We start from the raw sequence: 25,796 nt of genomic DNA, 5'->3' as shown, positions 1-25,796 counted from the left end.
CCAGTAATTGCAGGAATGCTCTTTTAGGCAATTGAATGGTTATACATCTGCTGAGTGTGATGCTTTTATGCATTATTTGTATGGATTCAGCTGGTGGTTAGAAATAGGGCATGAGAAAATGATTGAAAATTATTCAATTAGTGTGACATAACAAGGTAATATTGGGGATAAAAGGCCTTTTCTTTTAAATCCAGATCAGTGAACACATTAAGAGTATGGGTGCATAACTGGAAGTAAGCAATTTGCAATAGTTTGGCACAATAGTTGACTCTCTAGACTGCTATCTCTCCCCAGTTACAAGCTGGTGAACTACATTCCATTTTTTAAAGTAAAACATTAAAAGTGAAAAAATAACAATATAATGCTAGCATGATTAAGCCCAGTAATAATAGCTTATAAGATTTTACACTGAAATTTCTGAAAGTTGAGAAACAATCTCATCCAGTTGTAGTGATGCTAAAAATAAAAATTAGTCATCGACATTAAAATGTTGACCTTGCACAGTAATTACATTAGAATAAAATGCTATTCATGATGGACTGAGGTAAATCACTAATTATTTGCCAAACTATCACATAAAAAATTCTGCTCTACTCTTATCGGTATTGCTGAAATAGAAAGCAGATCATAAAACTTATATTTCGCGTCTTTTCTTTAACTTTTCTGACTTGCTTTAAAAATCCCTAAAGAATATGTACTCTGTTGCTTAGCTTTTCTCCAAACAACTGCTTTTGCCAAATGAAGTATTTTCTTTTGCTGTCACAGAAAAATGTTTCTAGAAGACACTGTGCAAAACTTTTAATTCTGGGAAACTATTTTGAGGTTTTCACAGATTCCATGGATTAGACATAATTTTACACTTATTATACCAATGCAATTAAAATACCTCTGTTCCATGAAATTTAAAAATGTATTGCCTGTTTAGGGGTCATCAGACGTGTCTACTCTATAAAGCATTGCTTAGAATGAAACCACTGCAACACAGTCTTGTTCCAAGAGTGCCAAGCATAGAGTCAATGGAGAGAGGTGTACCTCAGTGTAGAAAGGGTTAAAAACCTAATTCTTAAAATAATTTTTCTTTCATGAATCGCAGGCTGAAAAAAAAATTAAACTGATTTGTAATCTAAGGCTTGAAAAAAGCGAGTGTGGTTTTCAGTTAATATTTGCAAGTTATCACAACTCCCGAAAATAAGACTAGTGGAAGCCGAGTATTTAGTTGTTATTAAATCTGGCTCAAGGGGAACTATTAAATTTCCTAACCCATTTTGCCAGTCAGAAGGATTTGTATTTACATATGTCCTGTAGCTTAGAATCACAGAATGGTAGGGGTTGGAAGGGACCTCTGGAGATCATCTTGTCCAACCCCCCTGCTTGAGCAGGCACACCCAGAGCAGGGGCACAGGACCGCGTCCAGGCGGGGTTTGAATGTCTCCAGCAAAGGAGACTCCACACCCTCCCTGGGCAGCCTGTTCCGCTGCTCTGGCACCCGCACAGGGAAGAAGTTTTTTCTCATATTGAGGTGGAACTTCCTGCGTTCCAACTTGTGTCCATATTTTTCTCTCTGGGTATCACCCATATACGATAACAGAAACATATATGCTCTCTATCATAATTTGATGTGGCACACCTGTGAAAGATGTCAGAGGATATGCTCTCAAGTTGTGATTACAACTTGATCTTTATGTAAAAATACACTTGTAAGTGTGTAAATTGAGAAACTACTCATAAAAAAGGAAGCGAAATAACACCATTGGAAAGCTGTCAGTATTCTGTTTGTTGTCCTGGGAATTGGATAGTGACATCGGACTGGTGATGCAAAATAGCTCTGGCTTTGTACTGCTCAGATTATTTAATGCAGAGAAGGTTCTTTGATGTTTAGAGGAAAAGAACTAAGAAACTATATCAAGTCATCTCTTCATTCTCATTAAAATGGAAGGTTCAAGATGAGGAGTGAAACACTTGCAAATGTACAGATTTTGTAACAGGTTTAGGGTAGGTGCAATATACTTTGAAGAGCTCATTTGGGCAATTAGGTAGGCCAGCTGCTTTCTCAGCAGAGCCAATATCTTTAGGGACAGGTGTTTAGTGGAAAAGGCTGGGCTCTGGATTGCAAAGACATCAGATGTTCTTGACCTGTTTAGGGAGCATGAGAAGCTTTGGAGCACATGGAGCAATTAATTATCCTTTTTACTAAAGACTTAAAGGCACTCTGGTTCCTCTCTCTGGTGATACATTTTTCTCTTGTAGGGACTATGTGGAGCCTTCTCTTTCAATAAGTTTCAGTAAGTGTCACTTACTCTCTTTCAGGGAAAGCTGCTGACTGTGACTTGTGAGATAGTTAGACCTGTGTGCTAGGAAGAAAGAATGGGCAAAACTAGTGGTCCCATCACTGGAGCTGAAGACTGTATCCCTTTACGATTTGACAAGGTGCCACTGTATATTTAAGGACCAATTGCTAGATCTTAGATCAAGAAACCGTCTTCTGACACTGTAGTCTCTTCAGCTGTTACCTGGGTGGGGAGGAGGTTTAGTTGGTTTTTTTCTCCATTTGGGGCTCAATTACTGATTAGCGTTAATGGACTCTGAAAACATCAAGCCTACTATAATTCAGAGTGCAGTAGGTGTATTTTGATCCAAGTTTAGCAGCAGGGAATCTATGGAAGCTCTGTTTGCTGTGTTGCCAGGCCATCTCCCCTCATCCGCCTGTTCTGCTTGCTATACTTTTCTGGCTTTTTCCCCTACCACTGGAGTTCATTTTTTATTTCTAATCTATTTTCTATTCTCCTGTGATTGGGTTCCTGCATCTGACTTTATCTATTCAATTCTCTACACTGTCTTTTTCAATTTCATTGTCCTACCTTTCACATCTTAAATTTGCATTCCTTTTGTTTACTTCATTATTCATTTTCCATTCATTTATTCTTCTTTTCAGCTGGTTTTACTGCTACTCTCTTCCTTTTGCATTGCAAAGAAAAACATTAAATATTGTCTTATTCCATCATTCTGCCTCCCTCATCTCCTACAGTCTTTGCACTGTTACCAGGCTGTCTGCATATGTGAGCAGTTCACTTTCTCATCCTTTCCTTTAAGTTCATAACTTTGCAGAGTGTAATTTGACACTTAAGTGAATTCATTTTTATTTCCAGTACTGTGAGACTTCTGTGACTCCTTATTTCTGCTTGATTCTCTTTTCAATTTCATCAGACTTCTCTAACGTTTTCTCCTTAAACTTTTACATTGTTTTCTTTTTCTGTTCAACAAGATAAGAAACAAGAACAGGAATCCTTTTGCCTAGCTCTACAATGCTTACTCTATGGGAAATTTGAGCAAGGAAACTAGGTGAATACAGAAGCACCAAAATCCACTTTTCACCCCCTTCCTAAATAAAGGGAACACCTACTAATGGTTGGGGTGAGTGTGGGGGAAGGAGATGTGTATCATTTAAGTATGCAGAAGCAGAAAAACCAGCTATGTCACTTGCAATAAGAGCAGTTCTTTACCAGTATTTCAAAAGTTTCTGGAAGAATTGGTGGACAACATTTGCCCATAGAAAGCAGAAGATGCTAGGCTGTAGGCCCTTTATAGCTCTGTGCCTGATAATGTTTGAGCATAAAGCCATAAATGAAATGTAGTGTAATCACCCTTATATCTACTTTTTGCTAGTAATCTGCTGTCACCAGTCAAACAAAAAGCTAGTCGACTGTTAGAAACCAGTATCTCTCGGTAAGGAAATGACTTGCTGTTCAATTTTTGAGTGACTGCTGAAGCCTTCCCTTGCAGGTTTCATCCTCAAAAATATTTTACATGGAAACCTAAAATTAAAGGATTCTCAAACTTCCTGAAGAAGTTAAGTCTTTGGTGAAGAAAAAGTACACTAAGCCTATCTGTTTGAGGGGGCTACTTGATTAGCTAGAATACAACCTTTTTCAACATTTCTACCTGTGTTGTGATAGCCAATAATTACTGACACTTTATGTTATATTTCTGTAGTTCACTGGCACTTGTTCTTGTTACTGTAAAGATATGGTGTATTGATACAGTGAGAGTGTGCAACACATGCCCAAGCTTGGTGCTGGTGAAGACTGGGCACTTCAAAGGCTTTACTGTAATAAAAAGTCAGGAATTATGCTTTGAGGGTATCTTGTTGGTTGACTCTCTTTTTTTTCCCTCCCCCCTGAAAGGACGCACCAACCATTGGTCTGCAATCATTGGTAGTTCTCACTCGAAGAACTACATCCTTTGGGAGTATGGAGGATATGCTAGTGAAGGTGTCAAACAAGTTGCAGAGTTGGGGTCCCCAGTAAAGATGGAAGAAGAAATCCGACAGCAAGTAGGTGTAATTTAGTGCATACTTTAAAAAATGCATCCTACCTTGGCCTGTGAATGATTTGTCATTGACAATGTCTGTGTATGTAATTTTGCTGCCTGATTTCCAGTTAAGCAGATCAGGAGATCTGCCTGTTTTTCTAGACTCGTTCTTACCCTGGCAAAAGTTTTTGTCTGTGAAAAGACAAGTCAGTGGCAGTGTTCTGAACTTAGAAAATCTGTGTGTCGTGCAAGGCATAAATCAGAGGTAGAAAAGAAAAATTCATCTTTCCGGCCTTAATCATGAAGACAGAGTTTTTTAAAGAAATGCCATGAGGACGGAAAGCGGCATGCCTTTTTCCTTTTTGAAGTGGTGATTTTTAGTTTATAGTATATTATAGGTTTTTTCTTTTCTGGTAAGTGCCATATTTGCAATTTTCTGCAGATTTCATTCAAGTTAGAAATGCTTTTACAGGAGAGAGAGGTGATTTTTGTTGCTGAGCAGGAAAACTTTACACAACTGCACTAATAATATTTGATAAATCAGGATTATGGTTTAAGGGCAAAAGAGCCTTTACAGTATATCATCTTACAGGGGGTTGATTCAGCTGAACAGAAATCAATCTTTCAAATAGTTTATAGATTATTTCAGTTTTGTTATACCAAGTAACAAGCAATCAAATAAAATATACCAGGACATGGTGGTGATTATTATTAAGATGCCTACCTCTATGAAATTGAAGGACTCACTGGAAACAAAGCTCAGTTATGAGACAGAAAGAATGTAAATATTATTAACTATAACGAAGCTGTAAATACAGTTTTATATAGATGAATGTGTGTGGGTAAGTGCATATATAATATAGAGTTATAGTTGTTCCACATGGGAGAGAAGGCAGAAACTGCCCCCAACAGCTTATCACCTTGTGCAGACAAGGCAGGAGCAGCGTTCAGTAAGAAAAGTTAAAGGCAGAAAGTTAAAGACAGATCTGGTTTACTGGAGTGTTTGTCTGATTCCACTTTCCTGACTTTCCCCCCAAACTGATAAAGTGATACAAGTGAGGAGGAGGCCTAATCCAAGGCAGAATAGTCAGGTGGGGTAGCAGGGACACACTGCAGGGGACAGCAAAATGGGAGCCAAAGGGCTTGTTTTGGCATTTCATGTGCCTGCTTTGCTATGCCAGCCTTGGCGTGCTGTCAGAGGCATGACTTAATATTTAATAGAAATGCAGTATTTCTAATATATTTCTGGGACACCTTCTGCTTCTGCCAAATGTACTGAGAATGAAATATTTCAAAGCAGATGGAATTTTATAGAAGTATTTATGTTTCAATCATTCAATGCCCCTTCTTTTTATAAGGAACAAATTTTAAAAATAAAATAAAAATAAATATAATGAGAATGGAAAATAGTACTTTATACTTCAGTAATGAACAAAAATGTCTTTCCCTATTAATTGTTATTTATGTGTCACAAGCATGCTTTCCTCTATTATCTGTTTTTCAGGGAAAATAATCTATTCCTTAATTTTAAGCACATGTAAGAAACTCTGTACATACAATCGTTTTTATTACATTTGTGTGGCTCTTTCCTACATTTGATGCTTCTGAATATGAAGTTACCAAAACTAAAAGCAGCATTTAAGATGACAATGTTGATTAATAATATTTGCTTTTGGTAACTGTTGTGTGTTAAAGAGACAATATTTCAAGGCCTCCTATGAAACACTTAGATTATATACAGAGTTATATAGAGATATAAAAAAAGATTCAATTATATTTATATAGACAGTGTAGAACAACTTCAACGACTGTTTTGCCCACAAGAAAACTCATTTAGCGAAAGGCTTTAAATTCTAAGTTTCATTTGCTGTTTTGTGATGCTTAAGTGTATATAATCATGGTACAAGAACAGCTAGTGTGTTTGACAAGAAACCCTCAAACCCAAGAAATATAAAATAAAACCAGCTGATAATTTAATATATTAAAGATATATGTATGGAATATGAAAGGGAAAACCATGTTGAATATGGGGGGGTAGATGGAATGATGGGTACGTTATTCTCTTTATTCTATACAAAACCTTTGGCATACCTGGGAATAGAAAGTAAGCCTTGATCCTAGATAACTTGCCTTTGCATCTTTACTGAGAAGTGGCTGGATTTTATCCTAGCAGTACTATATAAACCCAGGTGGATTAAAATTATAGCAAAGTATTCCATATACCACATGTAATTTATAAATTTTGCTGCTTACTTGGGAAATCAAGATTTTCTCTTAGTAGGTCCACATGAAATAAAGACAATCAAAAAAATTCCCTCTCAAAAAGAGACAATTTCTTTGCATAGTCTTCAAAAGCACTTTATAAAAAAGGGTTTGGCACATCTGAATTGTAACTATACAATGATTGGGTATGGTCCAGAATCACCAGGGGCCTGGGGAGAGTATGGGATGAAGGGCAAGTAGAGGTGCTGTTGGGAAAGGTCATACTGAGCATTGGTGGAACAGGCGGTGAATTTGAGGGGAATATGGAAAAGAATGAAAATCATGACACTTTCTGCTTTCCAAATTCTGGATTCTTGGTCATTATATGCCATGTATTTGCAAAAAGAAGATGTATTTATATGCTGGATTCAGATCAGAGGTAATTGTGACTTTTAGAGTACATAAAATAGCTAAATGGCTACAATTTCAGGGGCTGCTGAAATCACACATGACAATAATGAGTGTCACAGTTCATTTCAACATCAGGCCTGATTGTGTCAAACCTGCAGTAATTCCTCTTATTCTCCTGGTTCACTCTAATCCAAGCAATGAACTAGTGTTATAACTAGATATTGCCTAGAACAATGTGGCATATCAACAAACATAATGAAAGTTTTATTGAGTTTATTTGACTTTTTATTTCATTTTATCATGTGTTTAAGCTGCACTAATATTTTTGAGAGATACTCTAGTGAAGTTCTACAGCCAGGACACTTTTGTCACTTCGAGAAGCTGTCAGGAGCTAATTTGCTGACATTTCATTTCATTTAGGCTTTTTTTTCTTTTAATTGAACATTCTCCCATGTAATATCCCTGTCTGCCTTGAAATTTGGCAGCATTGTTTCCTTCCCATATCTCCCAATCTACCTCAGGGTTCATTTCCCCTTTTCCATTTCTTACCCTACCTTTATTTCCCCTGTCTGTCATCCTCCCAGCCTTCTGTTGTGGGGTGGTGGGAGGATGCAGTTCGTTACAATCACCTTTTCAAGCTGCTTTTGGGGTTTTTGAAAACACAAGAAAGGCAATTTTTGTGTTTAATTCTGGTTCCTGGACCCAGACCTCTGTGTAACAGTGCAGGGCTGGGGCTGTAGGTCTTCCCTGCAACACGCCCGCGGTGGGTAACGCACTTTACAAGGCCAGACTTGGGTATGGAAATCTGCCGTGTGTCTATTGTGTTTTGTAGGCAGTTTCTTAGGTGAATGCACAGACACATATTTATGTATCTAGCATCACTGTCCTTGACATTATCTAAGGTTTTATTAGAAAAAAAACTAATTATTTTTATGAATTATTATTAAAAAATTACCGTCTGTATATAAAATGAAGAAAAATGGTTTTCTTTAAACAGAGTTTTGTTAAGAAGTGTCCTAACAATTATGTGTCATTAGCTAAATAATCCCAAGTGTGAACATTTCTGGTTCCGTTTGACAGACTGCTGAACCATCATCAGCTTTTTTTCTTGCCTGAGCACCTTCGAAAGCTCTGATTTGTGTTGTTACTGTAAAGACCCTGTGTGATATTTTTGCATGGATGGTCCTGGGTACTGTAAACTTGCTTTGTAGTTTATCTATTAGAACTTAAAGGAACTAATCAGCCTTTTTGTTAAACTTTTCCTGGCAGCCTCGAAGGAAAGCCACGGCACGTAAGAGTATTACTAAAACAATCTGTCAAGTGGTTGACTTCTACAATAGGATAATTCGTGTGTTATACTTCAGGAGTTATAAATGAAAAAAAAAAAGGATGGAAAAGGAATTATGTGAGCAAAACAATGTTCACTGACCTCATGTATCTCTGAAATATATTCACTCTTTCACTTTGTTTTCAGAAAGTCTGATTTGTCCAGAACCTGTTATTTGATAAAATGCCTGGACAGAAACAAATACAGACTTTGAAAGGGGTATTCTGCATCCATATTGTGATTGCTCTGTTTAAACAAACAAACAAACAAGATGGTTAAAGCATGAATCAAAAACGATCAAGTGTAATAATGCTAAATGTTATATCCTAGGTGGATGAAACCAGATTAAAATAGAGCCATAGTCATTCCTCTGATTTAAATGCCTTGCACCTTCAAATAACTCATTTGGGTTTTTTTAATTATTTTTAGGATAAATACTAAATCATTTTGTCACCAATTTTTTTTTAAACCAGGGTAAGTAATTTTCTGTACCTTGCCACTATCTCCAGGAAATACAGTTGAAATACACTTGAAATCTGTGATTGCTGAAGAAGTCGTTTAATCTGTGCTTGTTTAAATTAGCTAAAAAATTCGTGAAAACATGACAGCTTGGCCTTTGTTGCAGGTGGAGATTAAAATTTATACAGGATCTTAGATTATTTTGCCGGTATTACTATTGATATTTCTGCTACTATTGTTACTCAGGAAAACCAGAAGAAATCAGCCAGCTGAGATGTCTGTCCTTGCTTAACCAAACATTCAGTGAATGGCATCAACATACCCACAGGGCCCCCTTCCTCCTCAGTCCCCAGGAGGCGATTTGAGTTCCCACCCACTTTTCAGGGACACAAGCCTCTCTTTGTTGAAAAGATAGGAGCACATAGGAAATATTAGTATGGCCATAACGTCCAGTATGAAAAGTGCAGTCAGGTCCAAAAGCCCTTTAGGTTTCTGTGCAAAGCAAACAGAAATTTTCAGTAGATTTTGGACTTGGTCTAACAGTGAAGTAGTAAACACTGTCCCAGCATACTTTCTTCTTTAGTTACATCCTGACTGCATTATTTTAATCTAATTCTGGACAGATCAAGCTGCTTGATTGTAAATTTGTATCTAGACTTTTGTTTTCTGCAGTCAGACTCCTCTATTGCTCTGTGGATACACCTCTGTTGTGAATTATGGTACTTTTTATGCATTTTGAAAATGTTGAGTGGTAGGTTTTCCATCCTTTTCTTTTGGAAGATATACCTTATATAATAATTTAAAATCTCTGGCATGTTGGTAATTAGAAGTTTTGAAATCCCTATACTAAATTTCTACCAAAAAGAAACCATTGTCTATTTTTGTCACAAAAAGAGCTTTATCTGCCAGTAAATAACTCATGTAACAGGGTTCAGAACAGCTCTTCTAGGGTGGCTTCCATCTTTTAATAAACTTCTGTTGGAAACCCAAATTAAAATCATTCACAGGTTGTGTTGCTAACTTTAAAAAGCAAACAAGCAAACACTGTTCATCACTGTTCATCTTTTTTTTAGTAGTTGATAATAATATGGATAACCTTCTTTAATCAGAAATAAAGCTGATGTTGAATGCTATACCATTTTGCTCTTTGTGGCCATAACGATTAATTGCTGTAAGCATGATAGTAACATAGATCAAAGTATAGCATTCATTTTGAAAAGACACGTGTTTAAAAGGTGCTTTTTTTCTGACAACTATTGAAACAAAAAAACCCCACCACAAACCCTTTAAAAATAATATTTAATTTTCTTTACTATCTTACTAGTGACTTATAAGGCAGATACTTAGAGGTCACTTCACTTAAGAAGAAAAGCCAGAAAGAGAAAATCAACTTTTTTCTGACATAACAATAAATAAATTGTGTTTCTACAAATCCTTATTCTTCTGAAGAAAGCATGGAAAACACCTAATTTAAATTTCTTCACTGAGTTTTATTTCTGTAGGCTTATATAAACAACATAGTCACTGAATGTTCCCATCAGTAAGCTAGTGTCTGGTTTCAATAGTTACTGTAGTCTTTAATTGGAATTACATCACAAAAGTTTTGATTGCTTGTGTTAAGCAATGTTTTGGCTTTAAAAATAACTAAATATGTGGATTGTTCACTTCACGATACTAAAAAGAAAAATTCAGCTAAAAAAAATCCCCCAAAACAACCAAACATCATGTCTTTTTTTAAGCAAAAGCTTCACTTCCATTGCAGTCAGAAAAACTATTGGTTTTTTGGTGAAAATAGTGCCTGTAAATATTGGAAAATATGTATAATTTTTACTAATTCTAAATAGTACAAAGCATCTTCAGTTAGTCTAAAAGCCATTGAAGTTAATCACTCTTGTACAAAGTCAAGCTCTGACAAATAAACATTAGGTTGTCTATTATTTCCTGGGCCAGAACATGAAAGATTCAACATACTTTTAACAGTTCATGCAGTCAGCCAATAAAAATGAATAGGAAAATTTGTACTTATTTGAGTAGTCTGAAAATATCATTGTGCTATGGATAAGCTCTTCATCATTAGAGCACAGTCCTTTTGCCACAGTTACTCCGTGTGGTTCTTCTGTTTGCAGGACTGTTAGTGAAAGCCGGCAGATACTGAACACATTTTGTGCAAAATGTCCTTTTTATGATTGTGGTAATCTCCTGGTTTAGAACACCAGACAAAATATAATTTTGAAATTATATTTAGCCTTGGGTCAAAACTTTGGCAAAATAGTGGCATGGTTAACAGCGCTTTTTCAAGTTTTGTCAAGATGCTTTTTGCCAGGGTTAGTAACAAGAACAGGAAAATGTAAAATTACTGGAAACTCACTTTGTCCGTAGGGTTGTAAATCTTAGTGAAATGTTCTAGCTACCATTACTCATTTCTATTTGTGGTACATCTTTAATACACTTATATTAGTTATGTGCAGAGCTAGGCCGAGTGCCTTACTGTCATAGAGAAATGAGAGTTCTTTCTGCTGTTAAAGATCTGTGAAAATCAGATGGACAATTTCTGCACTCATGATCTAGAAACTGCTAAACCACTCTAGTTTTGTTCTGTGATGGATGGGTGTTTCCCTTGCAAGAAACAGCCTTTGTGATTTAATGTGGCTGGTGCAGTCATGCCACAAAGATGACAGGTGTGTGCTATTGTTTCAAAAATTCTGTCTCAATATACTGGGGTGTATGTTGCATTGCAGGACATTTCTTCGGCTACTTAAAATTAGAAGATCTTTTTGGAAATTATCAGCACTGAACAGACTCATGTTAGGACACTGTTTTCATATGAAATAATCTCATGTTGACTTGTGCTCACTGCATGTAGCTATGCTGTACAAATGGAGCATCAAAAGCACTTCTCCCACCCTACGTTGAACACCTGCCTGTGCTCTGTCTGCGAACCAAATTCCAGCCTGCTTAGAAATGTAGAAATTCCTACCAGTTAAAGTGGCCTCCAGTCCAACATTTCCATTCTAGAAGACAAATAATTTTAAGGAGTGATATTCTATCAATGTCAGGGACACTGGTACCCTTCTCAGCATTCCCAGGAGTCAACGATTGTCACGAGGTTGGCTGGGCTTCTCTCCACCTGCTGCTAGGAGAAGCTGAAGGAGGTTGTTGGCTAAGGCCTTGCTTCTTAACACCTTTTCTCAGAAGTTACTAAAAATCTCCTGTCCTGCCTCATTCCTTGTCAGCTGAGGACGGCTGATTGTTCTGGTAATAGACAATAGAGATTATATTAAAAAAAAAAAAACCTGTATAATTTTTTTTTTAATTTTCTGTGCTTTTAACAGTGGTTACTATTTGAAAATAAGTAAGTCAGCTTGATTTTTAAAACTCCACGTTGCAAGGTCTCATCTTGCTTAATGAATTCCAGAGGTTTCGCACCTCTGCCTTGTATGGGAGTCTTTGAAGTTTTGCTCTCTGAATAATTACTCAGTTATTGACATGAAACAATTTGCATAACCAAAGAACAAGATAAGGTTCTAACAGTTAGTTCAACAGTTAGTTTCCCTTTCATTTACCTTAATTTGCCTTGCTGCTTATTTTCTTCCAATTATCACAGACCCTCCATGTCTAGTATAAAACAGGAAGAAATAAAATCCATTTTCAGTAAAATCCAATAATCGGGTTCTCTTTGAATAAAAAACCTTCAAACAAGATAGAATTCTTTCTGCAGAAGACAGACCCTTCAAGAAAAAAATTAGGTTTAACTCAAAGACTAGTCTTTCCTCAGTGATTTCTGATGCTAAATCTTGCAGAGTTGGGACCAACAAAATTCCTACCCTTTTTTAATGTTTATAATACCTGAAAGGCCCATCAAAGCTTATAAAGATTTTCTCTGCCTCTTTGATAACTGCCTGGATTGTGGTAAAGCAATGCAAGAGGAGGGGAACAGTTACTTTGCTTCTGGTATATTCATTCATTTGGACAGCATGCAATAATTTTAGCTCTCCAGTACACAGACATAAAAGTCACCAGGAAATGTCGTCTGTTCAAGACAATATGATTGGATCGCTAGACATTATCTGCTAATTTTAAAGTCTTTTAAATTATCTTGCCTTTTCATTTCCTGCAGTTAGATTTTATCATACTGTTCTGCTGTCACAAAATTATTACTACCCTGTAGCAGATTCACGCAGTGGAAAGATGCAGTGAAATGACTTTCAAATTATTTTCCTTCAGTCTATCATTGTAGTATTTTTTACACACAAACATTTCAGATGCATTGATTCTTCTCATGCAGCTAATACTGAGGGACAAACTCCGTCTGATAGAAGAAGTTCAGCACTCCTAACGCCAGACTTTGGTCAGAGAAATCAGTCGTATTACTTGCATCTACTCTGTGTTGGAATGGCAGCTCTAAATCCTAACAAGGAACAACAGATGCATTTGAGGAGCAACTCTAAGGCACTCAGGAACTGTCTTACAGCAACGCAAGCAGAATGTTAAGTAACACAAACTGTAGAAGAGCTAACACTAATAATGTCAAATTGTTTGACAAGCATGTAGAGCACAGATGCTTAGGCTCCTCCTTCTCTGGGAGTCATTGCCTAAACTCCTGTTGACATAAGTGAAGCCGGTTTTTTAAGGGTCAGAGTAGCACTAAAAATTAAATTAGTGAAGAATTGACTTCTCTCTGAATACTTTTATCTGCAGTGGCTTAACCTGTGATTAAAATGCAGCGGCTGCATAGCCAGTGGCATTCAGCTGTGTATCAAGGAGGTGCTGCGAATGCTGAAGTGCCTGAACTCTCCCGTTTTCTCTCTCATTGCACTGTAAATACTGTTCAAAGGAACAGCATGATATAACAGCTGAAGCTGAAGAGTCCTACTAGTTAATTTGACTTGCAAATGCTTAATTATTCAGATAAAGTTTCAACTTAAACAAAAACTAAGGGGGAAAAAACCCACAAAGTCAAGTTTATCATTCCAGCATTAGCTTTTTAGGGTTTGTTTAGGAGTCTCAGTTCAGAACTCTGTTCCTGTGATTATATACAATGCTTATTTCCATCTAAATTTAAGCAGAACGCTCAGAAAAATACCACATACTAATGTCATACATACTTCAAAAACAAATATGGATGAAAATATACGACTGTTACTTGGCCTGTGTCTCTTTCTAAGACAGCTCCTCTCAGTTAAATATCTAGATCACAGATACGGATTTCAAAATCTATTTATTGCATTTAATGTGCAATGAACAGGCATATTCAGGTATTACGCTACATATGAATTAATATGTAACAAATCAACTGGCCCAAGGCACTGAGTAGGGAGGTCACTCAACAGCCTTTATTTCAACTTTTAGCTTTCTTTTCCTAGATTGCTTTTCCAGAGTGAATCTGAAAGGACTCTAATGTGTTGTAGTTTATGTCAGTCAAAAACAGAAGCAGGATTACTTATTTTTAGGTGGGGGAAAGTTAATGCTGTTGACTAGCTCAGGAAAGAATGACAGGCTCACAGATTGTATGTTTCTTTGAAGTTCACCAGTCAAACATTGATGTAAAATAACATATGAATGAATTTAGGAACTGTAATATATGCTGTGACCTGAAACAGGTTCAAGAGTTAACAGAAGGCTCAGATGAAAGTGTCTGTTACTGTCATTAATTTCTGGTTACAGACTCTCCAGATTCCTTTTAAAAATGTTATTGGGTTCTCTGCCAGTCAGCTCTCTCCTTTAAACATAACTCATTCATTATATTCTTGCTTCAGTGAGTGATATCTTCAAATATCATGACTTATTTTGGGCTCTATTCTGCTATTCCAAGGGCATTCTGTGGAAAAAAAGCTATGCAGAAGTTACTGGAAAGGAGACAATCAAAAGTAGAGTGGAGTATTCGTTGCCTACATTGTCATTCACCAATGTTGGATGAGAGTATTGTAGCAAATGATACAAAATATTGGGCTCAAAAGTAGGTATATTGATAACTAAAAATATTCTTTAAAAATGTGTTTTCAAAGAATAATTTGGAAATGTATGTCAGATATTAACCTGTATCACAACATGTAAGTCGATGATTTGCCAGGATAAACACTGAGTACCTCAAATGCTTATTTCCTTCTTTATGAGTTAAAAGAGGCTAGCGTTGTACCTGGAGTGGTCTATGAGGTGCTTAAACACCGTATACCTTACCTAGATCTACAGAAGTTCCTTCCAGCCCCTACCATTCTGTGATTCTATATTGTAAGTCATCTAATTTGGACAAATCAGTTTATTCCTCTTACCATATTTTTTTATACAATACTAGTCCGTCTTGGGAAAGGAAAAAAAAAGATCTAAGTGGCTGCATAAATTATTTACTGAAATGGAATACATCTTATAATTATTATCTGTGCTGTATTCCCTACAAGTTGATAATACTAATTTAGAATTTGAAGATGCAGTGTTTTTTTCCCCTCTCCCCTTCTTTTATAACTGACTTTTTGAATACTTTCAATACTTTAAATACATTCAATACTTTAAAAATATCTTATTTAAGAATAAATATCAACATAGAAAACAGAAGTCTCTTAAAATAGCCTCTATTTTTAAATTCCATTGAAATATGGAAAAGAGAAAGAGTTTATTAGGCATTTTTTTATTATAGACTTGAAAATGCACTTGGACTATATAGTTCATAAAGTTATTTTGATACACAGACCAGATAAATTATTGATATTGGTTGCAGGTTTAGGGGTTGGTTATTGAATATCTGACAGACAGATGTGCCTATAAACCAAGCAAGGATTAAGCGTGAGTGCATTTGTGCCTTATGACATTTTAAATTGCATGATATGAGATGGGATTTATTGCTTCCATTTGGATATAAATTCCTATATTAGTTGACAGTGGAGTGATAGTGGAAGAGAATGGATGATTTCTTGAAGAATATCATTTTCAGCATACTTAAATCAGAACTACAACTTTTCATTTCAAATATGCTTATTAATCTACTAACTGTACCTTTTTTTTTCAGTTTGAGAGAGGATTCTTAATATGAGGGTAAGGGGAATAAAGACGGGAAATGAACAGACTATGGGTTTGCCCACAGAGAAAGAAGTTATAACTTTGTTCATTTTTTATTTATAGTGAACGTAATCTTTATTGGACTTTGTAGTCATGGAAGTTGGGGTCTACAAAATTATGGTTTATTTTTTACGGTCAAGTTGCAAAGAGGAAGAAGGTGTGCTTTGGGGCTGTGCAGGACGTTGAAGACACTAACAATGGCAATGTACATTCTAGCTAATATTTTGTAAATATATCTACTCACATATGAACCTAATACAGTACTGATGAATATCTACAGGCTCTTTCAGTGGGCTTTTTCTTGTTCCCTATGTTCATGCTCCAAAACATCAAAATGCAGCATTTGCATTTAGTGTTCTTCCAAAACAGTTCGGTCAGTTCAAAATCTCAGCTGAATCATCACTGTTATTCCATCCTCACAGCCTCATTTTCTCACAACAATTTTCAGAACTTAGTTTGTTACACGTATGATTTTTTGCTTGCATTCCTCGTACCGCTGAGAATGGGCCTCTAAAAGTGGTTTTCCATAGCTGCATATGGTACATTCTGCTGAAAAAGTCACTATGTGACTTTTGCGCTTTTTTTAAAAAAAAAACAAAGAAATAAATAGATCTTTGTCATCATTAGTTTTAAAGCAATATATACAAAAGGGGAATATGTGTGTGTACAAAAATGTATATAATATACAAAGACATTTATGGCCATGTAATATATATAGTTTAATGTTTAGACGTATGGGAAGGCTGTTGATAGTAATTTTCTTATCCATGTAAACTACATCAAAACTAGCCATACAATTGTAACAAGAGCTATAACCACTAAAATCTGCTTGAGCAGCACTAGCTTTTCCTCTTGAGCTATTTTATCAAGGGGCTAAGCTCTCATTGACCAATATACAGCCATGAACAGTAACATTCTGTTTCCTTAAAACACAATGCATGCATCCCCCCAATCCATAGATTAAGAAAGGCATCCAGAAGTTCTTAAAAATAATTTGCAGCCAAGGTCTGTTGCTATCTCTTCATTTCTCCTTGGCTTAAAAAAGCTACAGTATTGCAAATAAATAAAATATCTTGGTTATTTAAACTATATGACAAGAATATGTGCTGTAATGCTCATGAAACAGCTTGTGTTGATGGCAAATTGAAAATGCGTGATTTCTTTTTAAGTATAGAAGTTTGAATCCTACACACAGACCTTCTCAGAAATGTAGTACAGAAGCTTTTTCTTTTCATTTTGCAAATGTAAATGCAGTTTTTCTACATCCCATAAAAATTCATTTTAATAATAATTTCCTAAAATAAAGGTTTTAAAATTTGCTATGCCATTAGTCAAATAAAAATGTTTCATTTGAGTTATATGGGCAAAGAAATACCCGCAGTAGACACCTAAGATATAAAAGCTGTCAATAAATTATCTGTCAGCTGCCACTTTGGATATTTCCACTTTTGAGTGTTTTTGTTTTGTTTTGTTTTGGGTTTTTTGTTTGGTTTTGGGTTTTGTGTGCGTTTTGTTTGTTTTGGATTTTTTGTTTGTTTGTTTTCCTTTTTTCCACAAAAGATGAGGTAGAATTTGTGCACATATGCAATTCTGCTGTGATTTTTCTCCCTCCCTCTCTTTTGTTCTGTCCTTTTCATACATGCTTGTAGGTGAAGGAGGAAGAGACACTCAGGAAAGTACAGATAACCTTCATCACTCTTACTACGGAAGTGTTAAATGCTAGAATGTCATTTGACAGTATTTATCTCAGAATCATTAATTGATTTAATTTACATAACTTCCAGTGTAGAAGACTCTATGTTTCTCTGCATCAATATCTAATGCACATTTGCCAGTCTGTTGTCACTGTCAGCCCTGTATTCCCACCTCCTTCTAGATAGCTTTGTCACAAAGGAGCTTCAGCACTTTTCCTGCCAGTAGGAATGGTGTTGCCACAAAACTGTGCATAATGGTCAGAGTGGTTTTGATTAAACACAAGAGATACAATGAGTTCAAAAAACCGAAGACCTGATTTTTTTGTAGGCGTCCTTTAGAAGTGGGCATTTTTACTGATTATTGCGTATATTTTGTATGTGTGCACATGCGTGTCTGTAGGCGAATATACTCAGTTTGTTCTGAATTTTACCTCAGTTCAGCAATGTTAAGAATGTGAAGGGCAGGTTACTCCTTGACTATTCATGTAATATCAATTATATTCATGTTTCTTATTTCAGTCAGAAGCCTGCCTATGTGAAAGTCAGTGCAGCTTTGCACCTTTGGAACTCATATGCCTGGGGCAACTTTGGGATGTAAGGAATGGTTGGAGTTTAACAGACAATAGTTATGCTGCACCAACTCCCCAAGTGGAAACCGTTGTTCTGGAGAGGCGTCTTTCTTGCATTTTAGCTTAGTAATGTTCCAGCACACTAAAAGACAGCTAAACAAAGGAAAACTGCGCCAAAACAACCTTAGTGCAGAATAACAGTTCTCATAGTTGATCTGTTCTACAGGAGATCATTGAGGCTTTTGTAGACAAATTCGAAGTTATAAGGGCATATCTATGAGAAGAATCCAGAGTGTCCTGTCCTCAGAGTTACTGAGTAGAAACATCTTTCCTTGAAGTTACTGCATATAGTATCAATGCTTATCAGATTCAGTTGAAAGGCTCCTTATTACTTTAATGGGACTTCACATCCTCACAGCCAGAGCCCTTAGTTGGTTCTAGTCCCGGTGATTTCACTAGGAAAATTCTGTAAACTTTCTTCTTGGAGTTAATGTGTGGGTTGGGGGCACGTGGATCTTTTGGATGTGTCACCTCACAGGACAAAGGTCTAAATTAAAATAAAAATTATTTAACAAGAAGGAACCTTCAGATCTGCATTTCAGAGTGAAATTCCAGGGAAACAAATGCCTGCTTTTATATGGGATAGGTAGTGTGTTCGTAGTTAGGCAGGAGCAGAGTTTTTTATATGTCTTTCTTTACTTATCTTGTACCTTTGACCAAAAATGGGTGTCTATTTTGTTTGTGGAATCATGTTTATACTTTTGCAATACCTTCAGAAGAAATGCCACCTAGTCTCAGCGCTTCTGCAAAAATGTTAAGGAAAGTAGAGGGAAAAATTCATTGTCACTGAACAAAATAAGGAGAAAGCCTACTGTGTTCCGTAGGTACATGGTTGCTTTAAATGCTTCCCTTTTCAAAAGTTAATTATGTGATTGCTGCGTTACTTAAGAGCTAAGAAGAACATATATCTAATGAGCAGAATCTGAACAGATTTTTAACGCATCTTTTTTAGCTCTCCCTGTGGCTAGAGGTGCTTATTGAGATCTCAATTTACAATAGATAACTGCTACTTTTTAAAAGTACTTTCCCACTCTCCGTAATTGATATATTAGTATATCCCTTAAGCATATTTTCTTGTTCGTCTTTACTCCATTAAGATTAAACAGAATGGTCATTAGATCATAAAGAAATAAAATATTAACTTCGCTACTTACTGCAAAAAAGCTGCTATTATCTGTCAAATATAAAGATTAACTTTTCCTTCAGGTACATTTTTAATGGCTTTTTAAATATAGCCCTGAACCACTGTAACACACAGTAATAGACGAAGAACTTTCTTCATCAGGGGAAGCATATCTTAATTAGGTGTCAGCCCAGAATTTTTTCTCAGCTCATACTCTTAGCTGTGAAAGATCTCTATCCATGGTTATATGAATTCATGACGCAGTTACAACATGGGTTAAAATTAGGGAGACCATTTGTACTTTATTACATGCTATAGACATTTTAATAGGTTTTAATTAAAATGTCAAAGATCATATTCTATATATATTTCTTGTTCAAATAACAGTGGAGAATATGAGTTTGCAGAGATATGAAATAATCCAATTTTCAGTGTGCAAGCCTAAATTACATTTGCAAACAGGTGTTCAATAATGAAACAAAACCAAAATTTTATTCTTAGCAATTTAGGCTTGCAGAATGGTGTGTGTTTTCCTTATTCACTGTAGTCCCTCACTACTTTTTTTCCACTGCTCTTTTCTTCTAAGGGAGAAAAAGAGAATTTCAAATGGTGGAAGTAAGTTTCAAAGGGCATTCAGGAACACAGAGGACACTTCTATTTTATGATTGAGTACTAACAGATATAAAATACATGCAGCAGCATAACTGCAAAGCTGTTCTTGCCAATAATGGTCATGTTTACTACCCATCATACTAGATAAACTTTGCAAAAGAAATATGGTATTAATGACTGATTAATTTTTTCAGGAGCAATTGCAGTCAGATATATTTTATTGATTAGTTCATTATTAATGCTGTCATGGCTCCAAAGTCACAGTGTTCACAGACAACCAGAGAAGTATCAATATTCAGTAGTTTCGATCGTTACTGACAGCGAGATCTCTCCATCAGTGCTTCATTCTGGGGCATTTTTCTGACTGCCCTGATTTTATTGAAATCATTTAAGATTTGGCTACTGTTCAGAATCGTAATGATAAGCTTTGGGATGTTCAAGCTTATGTTTATTTTAGTAGTTTTTTTTTAATGATGTTGCTAATTTCTGTAGCACTTAAGGTCTTCCAAGGGAAAAGCCCTTTTCCCAAGAAGTCTGATGTGCTATGATGGCATTTTATTATTGTATTTATAGGAATTAGCAAAATGACATGCTATTTTATCCCTTTTAAAAGAACTAGTTTTTGGTAAAGGTTTCATGGAAAGATTAAAGAAAATGGTCGTTTCAGTTTTATAAACTATAATTATAGTTTGGCCGGTGTTGTAAAATAGCTTATTTTAATACCAAGTATGTGTTTGGTTAGTTAGATTCTTTGGCATCAAAGGCACTGCTTTCTTTCAGTAGTGCTTTAGTTTTGTAAGCTGCAGATACCTTCCTGAGTGCCCCCAGATCTCCAGGGCTGGGTCAGCTACCCGTACTAGCAGTTCAGTTCAGGCGCTGATCTGATCTCAGCACTGCTGCCTTCTCCCAGTCTGGGAAGGGAGGTGCTCTTTTCTACCTGAGTCAGTGTTTTGACACATCTCTCTGAAATTTGATGTGCCTTGTCATTTGATTGGGAACACAGCCCTGTGATGCTTATAGGAAATGTTACTACTTCTTTTTACCTGTATTGCTTGGGTGAAAACATTCTTACAGACACATCCCTCACTCATTATGTAAAGCAGGTAATTAGCTGATTACTTGTGCTCCCCTTAAAGCGTGATAGGATATGTGTCACTCTTGGCCAGGTTGTAGAATAATCTTCAGAAGATTCTCCACCTTCAGCACCCTGGAAGCCCTTCTCGCTCTCTGCTGGACTCCTTGAGTGAGTCACACTATCAGTGACTGGCTCTTCTTTTTATGGCATTGGACAATTACATCTACCTGACCGAAGCCTTTCAATGTGCCCCTGCCTCCCCTCCTAGCCAAAGGCTCTGACAGCTGCAGTAAGCACCCTTGATTGCCTCAGTGAAGCTCCCCTGGAGACAAGGGCTGAAATTAAGTTAACAATAAATAATCGAGGTAATTTGATCCTTTGACACTTATCTGTAAATGTTTTCTGCCAGCCTATATGCAGCACAATAGCAGTGCCATTTTTTATGTATTAGTAGTGCCAAGTAGAGGAAATTAGCTCCTTACTCGTGCAGTCTTGCCTTTACTTTTCATCTCATCTTTCCTTCTAATCTTCCTGTAATTGCACTGAAAAGCATTTTAGTAAATGTATATCAACTTTTTCTGAAATTGTTTTCCAGGCTTCTCTTAAAAAGCACCTGTGTTTCAACCTCTCCCAGATTGTATGCCACTATTTGGTCAATTCTTCTGTACTTAATTTTAGCACTTTCCAGAGTTTATAGGGTATATGTTCTTTTCTTTAAATAGCTGTTCAAATTAAGTGAAGGGGATTCAGTTGCAAGCCATTTATTCATCCATAATGTTACATGAGAAAATTTTTCACCCACTTTTTTTTCTGTGGAAGGTATAATAAACTAGCTTGTAAGACCCTTGTTAGTTTTTATTTCTGCCTTCATGTCTTTTTAACATCTGTTTCAGGAGGACCAGGCTTTGTTTCAATTCCAGTATTGTTTTGGCCAGGGTATGCTGGAAAAAATACCGTGAAGCATTGTTAAATTTACAAGTAAATTATACGAATTCCTATATAATCCTAATATATTTTGGCAGTCCAGATGTTAACTAAAACCCCTAACCTTTCCTACGTGCTGGTGACTTGAAGGAGAATCAAAAATAGCAATATAAAACCTTTCAACAAATAACATCTAAATTAATTCCTCTTCATATCTATATGCCATAGGTCTGTTATCTGTTTCATAAAGCAGGACAAATATCTTGCTCTTTATGGAAAACATTAGAGCTTTGTAATGCTGTAAAATTTTATTTTTAGTAGCAGAAGAGATTGGGCCTTGTCCACTTAATACAGTGCTGCCTTTGTGCCTGAAGCACCCACAGTCAGCCTTCAACATCAGAGAAAAATCTCTGGAATAAGGATGATTGAGAGGAGCAGTAGCCTTCTCATCTGAATGTTTATAGCCAAAGACCTTATTGTTTTTCTAATCTTCTGTTGCTGGCATGTAATAACGTAAATTCTTGTGGATATAGAAGTGCATTGGGTTTAATAGCAAGGTTTGGTGGCAAGGTTTTGGTAGCAGGGGCAGGGTCTCCACAGGGGTGGCTTCTGTGAGGAGCTGCCAGAAGCTTCCCCCATGTCCGACAGAGCCAGTGCCAGCCGGCTCCAAGACAGACCCACTGCTGGCCAAGGCCAAGCCCATCATCGATGGTGGTAGCGCCTCTGGGATAACATATTTAAGAAGAGGGAAAAAAAACCTGTGCAACAGCAGCTGCAGCTAGAGGAGAGTGAGTATATGTGAGAGAAAACCCTGCAGACACCAAGGCTAGAGAAGAGGGAGGGGGGACGAGGTGCTCCAGCCGCCAGAGCAGAGATTCCCCTGCAGCCCGTGGTGAAAGACCACGGTGAGGCAGGCCGTGCCCCTGCAGCCCGTGGACATCCATTGTTGAGCAGATATCCACCTGCAGCCTGTGGCAAGGTTTTGGTAGTGGGGACAGGGGACACAGGATAACTTCTGTGAGAAGCTGCCAGAGGCTTCCCCTGTGCTGCTTGGGGGGAGGAGGTAGAGGAATTGGGGAATGAAGTTAAGCCTGGGAAGAAGGGAGGGGTTGGGGGAAGGTGTTTTAAGATCTGGGTTTATTTCTCACTATCCTGCTCTGATTTGATTGGCAATGAGTTAATTTCTCCAAGTTGCGTCTGTTTTGCCCATGACAGTAATTGGTGAGTGATCTCTCTGTCTTCATCTTGACCCACGAGCCTTTCATTATATTTTTCTCTCCCCTGTGCAGCTGAGGGGAAGAGTGATAGAGCAGCTTTGGTGGGCACCTGATTGCAAGCCAGGGTTAACCCATTGCAGTGAGCTAGACAGTAGGCCCACTTGCTACCTCTTGTTTTCCTTTTAGGTGAGCTTGCTACTTTCCATTAGGCCTATTGTAGACCCTAGTGTAGACCCTCCCCTAGTGTTTTAAAGGATTTAGAAGAAAGACTAAAAATATAGAAAAATAAAGGAAAAAGAATGATGGCCAGCTGTGGGATAAGGCAGTAGCCTTGTACCTGACTGAGTCACCACTGTGCTTGACATTGCTTTTTTCCTTGGGATGGTAACTTATGTCCACTGAATCCTAGACACCTTTTGGGAAAAAAAGTTCATTGGTACTCTCTCTTCTCATTATGGTGTTAGGATAATAAATTAAAATATATCCATTTAGTACATGTTGGTCAAGCATATAGAAATGCGGGGGAGGGATGGCTTATAATTTTTTTATACATTTTGCTTAACTGATAACATAATTCCTTGATGTTATTATTAAGAGAAGAATTGTTTCCCATAGTGATGTCCAGTAATATTTTCTATTCACAGAAGGTTCCTGTAACAGCCTCAGAGCACTTTAAAAGTATTTAATAAAAGAAACTTCCTAATACTCTGACAAGTTGGAGAGTGGATTTTTATCAGAGTGGTTAAGTTCCTTGCATATGTTCTAAATCAGTGACTAAACTGGGAATTAGCTTTTGGGCCAGTTTAAGGTCAAATATATTTGTTAACTCTTTCCTGGTTGATATGTAAAAATTCATCATAATCTCCATCAATAAGTGGTTTTATGTTGATATCCCTCTGTTGTGTGTTATCTCTAGACTGAATTGTGAAAGAGGAAGATTGCATTCTAGTTTAAGAAAAAAGTTATGTCAAAGGGTCTTTTCTTTGGCCAGTGCCTTTGAATAGTGATTTTGACTGTACATGAGTTTCAGAGTTGCTTCAGACTAAACTCCTTAATTATGAGGTGATGCTGAAAGCATTACATTCAGTGCTTAATTTGCATGGGAACTTGATGCTTAAGAGTTAGTGAGAATATTAACTAGTAAGATATATGGGTAATGTAGAACAGGTTTTGTTACATTTTTTTAATTAGGTCACAGAAAAGTGGTTTGATGATTGCCTAAGGCAGAAAACTAACAGCTGGGATTCCTTGGCTCTGGTTGTGCTATTGTATCCTGCAACACTGGGCACTTCAGTCTATCTTTTGATACCTGTGACAGAGAGTCAGTCTGTGAATTGCCTGTAATGTTGGATAGGACATGTATATGTTGTGACAGTTAATATTGTAACTGCTTTTATAAAGTATTTGTAAAATATTTTAAAGCACTTTTGATTTTCAAGAAAGAGAATGTTTGTGCTGTTACTCTTCATGCTGCAACCCCGTGAAGGAGAGATAGGAGGGGCTAGGTCATTTGAATATTTCTAAGGTAAAAGGCAAATCCTTTGTTCATCATTTGAGGAGAAATAGGATATTCTGTAGGAGTTAATTAGAATAGTTTTAACAATTTTGCCCTTCTGCAAGTGTGGATGAAAGGAATTTGAGCTATTCTTTATATGATAGCTAAGACTTGATGATGTTGTCTTCATTTCACTCAGTTTGTGAGGCATGAGAAAATAAGACGGGTTCCAAGCAGTGCGATAATTCTATTTTCTTCACAGTGTATGTGAAGAGAAAGGCTGCCATGTGTTGATGAGATCATTGCTTTAATATCAGCCGTTGATCTCAGAATGCTCTCTGGAGGTAAACACAATCACTTTTAAAGTTAAAGGCATAATTCAGCCTGGCTATTGTCTTAATTCTGTTCTTGAGGTGGCTTGGTTCAAGTGATCTATTTACATGGTGAAGAATGCAGCAGACTATTTATTTCATGAATGCCTTTTATACTTCTGTTAGTTTGATTTAGGATTCAATAGCAAATGCAAAACAAAAAAGTCTTTTTAAGCAAAAAGGCTGATCAGGCTGGGTGGAAATATACAGGGGAAAAAGCATTCTTCATGTTGAACTTGGGAAATGCAAAGATGGTATAAAGTTATTTTGCACATGTCAAAAAAAATCATAAGTTCTCATCAGGAATGGCAGAGATCATTGCAATCAGTTTTGCTGCTAGAAATAGTGCTGCTTTATACACAGAGTAAACTCGTTGCTAAGGAATAGGTAGGATGAGCCTTTTCACGTTAAAGCATCGACTCATACCTGTGCAAGGTTTTTATTAGAAGCTGGTTATAGATGTATTAAAATGCATTTAAAGATAAAATTATTAGAAAACAGCAATATCTGCAAACTCAAGAATGCAGTGGTCTTAGAAGTAGTTAATCCAACAGTCAGTCTGATCGAAGCACTGATCATAAATTTCTTAATGCTGTTCTGGCTTTTGCTGCTGGTAGAAAGAAACTTCTGCTTTTGCAACCATACATTCAGTTTTATACTTGTGAGGGTGGATGCTTAATACTCCAGGTTTTCTTTCTATTTCCATGGAGATTTTATACTTTCCCCTAGCATAGCAGCAAGGGACCCATCTTATTTCATTCTCTTCCAAAGAATAGAACTGTTCCCTTTCTTTTCACAGAATCACACAATGGCAGGGGTTGGAAGGGACTTCTAAAGGATCATCTTGTCCAACCCCCCTGCTTGAGCAGGCACACCCAGAGCAGGGAGCACAGGAATGC

The 25,796-nt window shown here is 36.8% G+C and overlaps 1 protein-coding gene across 1 annotated transcript in view; it reads left to right on the top strand.

The window, feature by feature from the left end:
- Positions 1 to 25,796, top strand: part of SPON1 (spondin 1) — a 206,069-nt gene that overhangs the window by 69,692 nt on the left and 110,581 nt on the right. The window contains exon 6 of the mRNA XM_075094884.1: positions 4,182 to 4,330. Within this exon, the coding sequence (XP_074950985.1) occupies positions 4,182 to 4,330 (149 nt within the window). The remainder of the gene's footprint in view (positions 1 to 4,181; positions 4,331 to 25,796) is intronic.

Source organism: Phalacrocorax aristotelis, chromosome 5 (genome assembly GCF_949628215.1).
Source record: "Phalacrocorax aristotelis chromosome 5, bGulAri2.1, whole genome shotgun sequence".
Lineage (NCBI taxonomy): Eukaryota > Metazoa > Chordata > Aves > Suliformes > Phalacrocoracidae > Phalacrocorax > Phalacrocorax aristotelis.
Note: the sequence above shows the minus strand (reverse complement) of the source record. Positions and strands in the feature narration are given on the sequence as shown.